The sequence below is a fragment of the Strix uralensis genome, chromosome 2 (assembly GCF_047716275.1).
Source record: "Strix uralensis isolate ZFMK-TIS-50842 chromosome 2, bStrUra1, whole genome shotgun sequence".
Lineage (NCBI taxonomy): Eukaryota > Metazoa > Chordata > Aves > Strigiformes > Strigidae > Strix > Strix uralensis.
Genome location: NC_133973.1, coordinates 5,674,060 through 5,680,020, shown reverse-complemented (window position 1 = coordinate 5,680,020; position 5,961 = coordinate 5,674,060). Strand labels below are relative to the sequence as shown.

The 5,961-nt window shown below is 47.7% G+C and overlaps 1 protein-coding gene across 1 annotated transcript; it reads right to left on the bottom strand.

The window, feature by feature from the left end:
* Positions 1 to 3,269: 3,269 nt before the first annotated feature.
* Positions 3,270 to 5,736, bottom strand: NDUFB4 (NADH:ubiquinone oxidoreductase subunit B4). Its single transcript, XM_074853406.1, has 3 exons — positions 5,484 to 5,736; positions 5,058 to 5,204; positions 3,270 to 3,384 (listed from the first exon to the last, which is right to left on the bottom strand). Exons 1-3 carry the CDS (start codon positions 5,682 to 5,684, stop codon positions 3,325 to 3,327), a joined length of 408 nt encoding a protein of 135 aa, XP_074709507.1. The 5' UTR covers positions 5,685 to 5,736; the 3' UTR covers positions 3,270 to 3,324.
* Positions 5,737 to 5,961: the final 225 nt, after the last annotated feature.

The window sequence follows — 5,961 nt, the reverse complement described above, 5'->3', positions numbered from 1 at the left end:
GTACTTGCACGGCTCCCACCACATGTAGTTGGTGTGAATGCTGTACCCTGTGTGGACATGAGATGCCAGCCAGCCCCCACTCACAGGACCTCCTTAAAATACAACCCAGTGTGTCCTTCACGGGGAGAAGCTAGGGTTCAACAAAGCATTTTATGCTGCCTGTAGGGGAAGAGCTTTACAAACAGAGCTGAAGGCTCTACCAGACCTAAGCCTCCTATGAGAGCAGGCCACTTCAACCTGCTGGTTTGTGGAGGGTTGCCAAGGAAAGACTTGATTGTCAGAAAAGTAGACCACCAATTAGAAAAGGTTGGAAAATCCAAAGCACTTCACTGCTAAATGAGGGAAAGCTTCCTTTCCAACCCCACACTCTGGCCATCCTTCAACATCTTGTTTGTCAGCACTTGACAAATTGTCTCCCTAGTTAAGTGCCCATTCGCAGCATAGCGAATGTGAAAGGGCTTGTCTGGCCAGTGCAGGCATTTGTTCCCAGGAAGGTATGTGGAAGAAAACTCAAGTGCAGACAACATCGTGGAGGACCTCAAAATTCACTGGAGTATGCAAGGTGGTGAGTTCCACAGGGTAGAAGCAAAAAGGGAAGCCCCAAGTAGGGTGGGAACCAGGAGCACAGCCCAGGCACCCCAAACCTCAGGCCTGCACTTTAGCACGTACCCACATGAAGCAGTTACTAAGCTTGGTGCCATCAGGATCTGTGTTTCCTACTTCCCAAGAGAAATAATCTTCAATTTTCCAAAAGAGAAGGCAATGTAGAGCTGCAACACCTAATTTCAGTCAGTTACATCCATTCTCGGTTTTGGATCTGTACCAGATCCTTAGGGGAAAAAAAGCATCAGCTTTAAGCAAAGTATTACATTATGAAATCTACATGGGTTTTTTACTCCAAAATAGCCAGCTCAGAAAAGGACATTCAGGAGAATCAATTTGCCAGAGAAGCTGATTTAATCAGACTGATCCAGAGATAAATGAGGTCTAAATGTTTCACAGGCAGAGGAGAAAAGCTTGTTTTCTGTTTGGGACCTCAATTATCATCCAGTGACCTGAAGGTTTGAGTTTCTCTGGCTATAGATTCATCACTGAAGCAGACACGGATGGTAACACGTCAGTCAAGGGTAAAATTCCACAAGGCACATTCACTCTCCTGTCTTCACCCTACATTTCTGAAGGGAAACTCCCCTTTCCCTTCCTCTACGCAACCAACACCACTGCCTCAAACCACCTACCCCACCTTCAGTAGCACAGCACGTTTGCTCCTTGCAAGAAAAGAGCTCGGAGAGCTCTGCAAATAATGAGAGAGAAAAGTAGGGCAGCCTCTCTCCAAGCACCACGCTCAAATCTGCAGGGACGTAGCATCAGACACTCTCGTCTGCAAAGGAAAGGGCTGTGGCAGGTGCTGTGAGCATCAATCCGAGGCTGGCCTAGAAGACTAGAGGCACCGTGCTCATCTACACCCCACCCCAAACCATTTGCTCAGCTGCCCTGAAACAAATACAGCTGCAAGGGAGAATTTACACGTGTGGCAACTCAAGTTCCAATTAGCCAAGGAAATGGGTCCTGGGAGATCAAATTAGTTTGTGGCAGCAGGAAGATAGTTAATTTAGCATGCTCAGGCAAGCAATTATTTCTTTCCCTAAATACCACTTTCTCCATGCATTGATGCCTCTCTGCGCTGACCCGCAGCCATATCTTGTAATATCACTCGTGACAGTCTTTTGAAGCTGTTCTGCAGAGAATAATCTGGGTTTGCTTTAGTTAAGCTAGCAGAACAAGCCACAGACGCAGCTGCAAGAGGATTGCTGGGAGCACACATGGGATTGCAAAAGCAGGCCACGGCCTTGCACAGCTGATGCACACAGCATGAGCGCCAAGCTCCCCACGGCCTGAATGTTTCATGACCCAGACAGGAAAAGCAAATACTGCAACAGGAAAAATTTAAAAAAAAAAAAAATAAAATCAGGAAACACATTTTTACTGTGAGGGTGACCAAGCACTGGCACAGGTTGCCCAGGGAGGCTGTGGAGTCTCCATCCTTGGAGATACCCAAAAGCCACCTGGACGTAGACCTGGACAACTCGCTCCAGGTGGCCTTGCCTGAGCATGGGTTGGACCAGATGACCTCAGGGTCCCTTCCAACCTCAGCTACTCTGTGAGGATGTGAAAAAGCTCAACTGACTCTGCTGGAGAGAAACTGCAAATGGCCCATATTTACATCCTGATCATGCAGGAGAGGGACGTGGTAGAGCTGCTTTTGCTGATTTCCCATAGGCTGGTGTCCCAGCAGGCAGAGGGAAGTTTTCAGCTTTTGCACCAGACCGAGCTTTTGGTATTGAGATCAGCATCTGGGAAAAAACTGCTCCCATACAATGTCTGAAGAATGAGAGCTGTTGCTGGGATCATGATGGCACCTACAGGCCATGTGAAAATTCCAAGTCTGAACTAGAAATCTTTTCCTTGCACTCGCATTTGGGTACTTTGACAGTAACAAATGCAGAACCCCCTATACCAGTTGACCCGGGCAGAAAAGACTTGTGTTCTTGTAACAATAAGCAGAGAAGGCATCTTTGCGGGCACAAGGCTGTTACGCTCGGTGGTTTTTTTTTTATCATGGCCCATTTGCAGGGGTGAAAGGGAATTCTCCTATACTGTAACAGAATCAGCATCAAAAAAAAAAAATCCTCATGTTTTTACTTCTTGTCTCCCACAGGAATCACAGAATTGGTGGAAATGCTACTCACATATAGCATGACAATGTTCAGCTCACTATTTCCAAGGCTGGCACAGTAATTTTATCCAGAAGTTTATTGCAATGAACAAATACATGGTTTAGGCTTATATTTTATTACAGAAAAGAAACATTAACTCAGCTTATTGAGAGCAGTCAGGCAGGCTCCTGAAGTTATTAAGAGTGTATCACAGAACTTGCCTATTATCTGATTAGGGCAAACTACATAGTCAAACTGACACCAGGAAGAAACGCCTAGTAGACAAGCAGTAGTTCTGTAGGAAACTGCTTTGGGCTTCCTTAACATTTTAGCCTGCTACTAATTTTGAACTTCAGCAGTAACTTCCACAGTTTAAAAGGAGCCTCTGTATGTAGACCAGAAGAGTACACTGGTTGAGTGCAGGGCACCATCTCTGTATCTATCTTGTTAAGACATAAAGACCCTGCATTTTTGCACTTTCCATAATTGCTAAAGATGCAAGACAACCAACAAGCAACTAAGATTTATTCTTATGAAGGAAAAACGTCAGCGCACAATTTATCTTATTTTATTTATATGCCATGAACAGCACTGCAATTCCAGGAACTTACAACACACTCAATGGTCGCTTGTATTTACCCTCTTGGATAAGCTTCTCTTTACGATCCTGCAGAAGAGAGAGAACATTCATCATTATCCTATTGGAGAAGAAGTTTCACTCAACCTGTGATAAAAGTAAAGCAGCTCTAGTATTTCAACATGGACTACAGGAAGATAGCACCACGTATGATCTTAAGGGTCTTTTCCAACCTAAACGATTCTGTAAGCACAAACTCTGGTAACAGCTGTTGTGGTTAAAAAGTAAAAAAGAACAAGGCATTTAGCTTCACCTACCAGCTAGGGAAGATGCGCTCAGATTGACCTCTCTGCCCATCTAGCCACCCTCACAGACCAGCAGAGACCAATTCCTGTGATGTATTTTTCACCAAACTAGTTGCATCACTTAATTTATACATGTAGTTTCTACCTCCTCCTTCTGGCTGAAAATAATCCATTTTACAGATCTAATTACGGAAAAACTTAGTGACTTGCCTATATGTGCCCGTGTTCACTTTCAGCTCTTTTGTATCTCACTCTGCAGTCACATACCTTTCTTGTTACACTACACGGACACTGCAGATACTGCCCAGATTCCTTCTGCTGGATAAAACCAGGAGACTTGCTTAAGATTCAGCAATTTATTTCTTGCTTACCCAGAAACACAACACTCCTCAGAGAAAAGTATAATAGATACAGTGCTTTATATACTACCAGATAACCAAGAAAAATCCCCAAACATCAGTAAAGGAGCTGGAATAAAGGAAAACAGACTGTCCTAGAGACTACTTTAAAGACTTCAGCTTAAATATTCTCAGGCACAGGTTTATTTTCAAGCACTCGCATGCTAAGTCACACTAGGTGGCCAAACCCAAGTGTAGCCTCACGAACAAAACCAAACCAGCATGACAAAATACTGCAGAGATGCTGAAGTCTCAAAAACATTTATATTAACATGCTCTGCATGTTTCCCAAAACCTGTATTTTTGGTTCATCCTAGGAAACAACATCCTCTACAAATATTCTGTTCATTTTAACTGATGTTTGTGCTTCTCTGTTTATGCCTTGATCTAAAGATGCTATTATTGTGCAAAACAGGGAAATAAAAGCGTTTTACAATAGCCACAAATTCACTAGTAAAAACAGCCACTGTCTGCCAGTCACCTAGCATCTTCTTATGTATGTATATAATCAAGTTTTTTCAGAATGATCTACCATTGCTCCGATGCTGATGCCTACAATTCCGGAATTAGAACAGAAGCAAGATAAACCTTCCAAAATCTTAAACATCCAGCTGAGATCAGACGCTGCAATCAGCATAAGTACTCCTCCCCATCTGCTTCATGAAATTAGAGAAATGGTCAAGCACATCACAGAGACATTGCTAGGCCTGTCATCCATTAAGCTCCCTATTTATTTTAGAAAGTGCAGTTACTGCATGTCAACAGCTGAAAATAGTCTCTTATGATTAGTTTACACTGTCAGTGCCACCAAGAGCTTTATGATAGCAAACTATCCTGCTCAGGGAAACTGTGACTGGCTGTACCCAAGGGTACAATACAGTGCTCTCAGCACAACAGGACCTGGCAACCAGTTATGAGGCTTTGAGATCACAGGCTCTGCATCACCCTTCCTTCCCTCATTACTTTAACGGTGCAAGAGAATCCCACCAATTAAGTCTCCAGGCAAATCTACATTTTACAGTTCGGTGTTTACCTGGTTCAGTGTCGTCAACTGACTTACCCTGTCAGCTTTTAAGACAGCAATCCAGAAGACGATAGGGCCTATCGCATAAAGAGCTCCTAGAAAGGACGTCTTCGGTGTCGGGCGGAAAGTCGGGTAGACGTTCTGTGTCCTAGCATAGGACCAGCGGACCAAGGCAGGATCTTCCTGGGTTGGAAAGAAAATCGCAGTGAGGCCCCAGCGGCCTTGCAACGGCCCCTCAACTCAGCGCGGGCCCGTCTGCCCCCGCCGCTGGGCTGCGGCCTACAAAGGCCCGGGAGCCTCCCGGCCCAGCCGGGAAGGGCGTCAAGGTCACGGGGAGAGCAGGGCCAAGGCAGGGCAGCGCCCCGCCGGCACGGCCCCAGGCCCGGGCCCCGCTCCGGGACGCCGGGTGAGGCAGACAAACCCCTCGCCCCAACCCCAGGCCCCCCCTCCCTCCCCACTCACGATGACGGCCGGAGGGTTGGGGTTGTTGAGCTGCAGCTGATACTGCCGCTTGAGGCGGGCGCGGAGAGCCAAGCGTTCGGCCTCGGCACGGCGCTTCTCCGACGACAGGTCGTAGGTGTTGGGGTCGAGCTCGGCCGGCAGCGAGACGTAGCGGTTGGGCCGGTACGCCTCGGCGGCGGTGGGAGGCGGCCCCGCCGCCATCTTGGGGACCCGGCGCCGCCACGCTCTGCCCACGCGCAGCCGCGGGAGGAGCCCCGCCCCGCGCCGGGCGCGCGCCGCCGCCGCGCCCCCTGCCGGCCCGCCAGAGTCCTCCCCGCCCTGAGGGGGGAGCGGGAGGGTAGGGGGGGCTGATGCTTGGCTGAGGGGTGGTCACCTGAAGGGAGGGTTGGACCCTTGCTGACAACAGTCCCGGCAGGTTCAATGGCCTGTCCCCTTCCCCCTGAAAAGAAAAGGGCCTCCCGGGCAGAGCTGAGGAGTG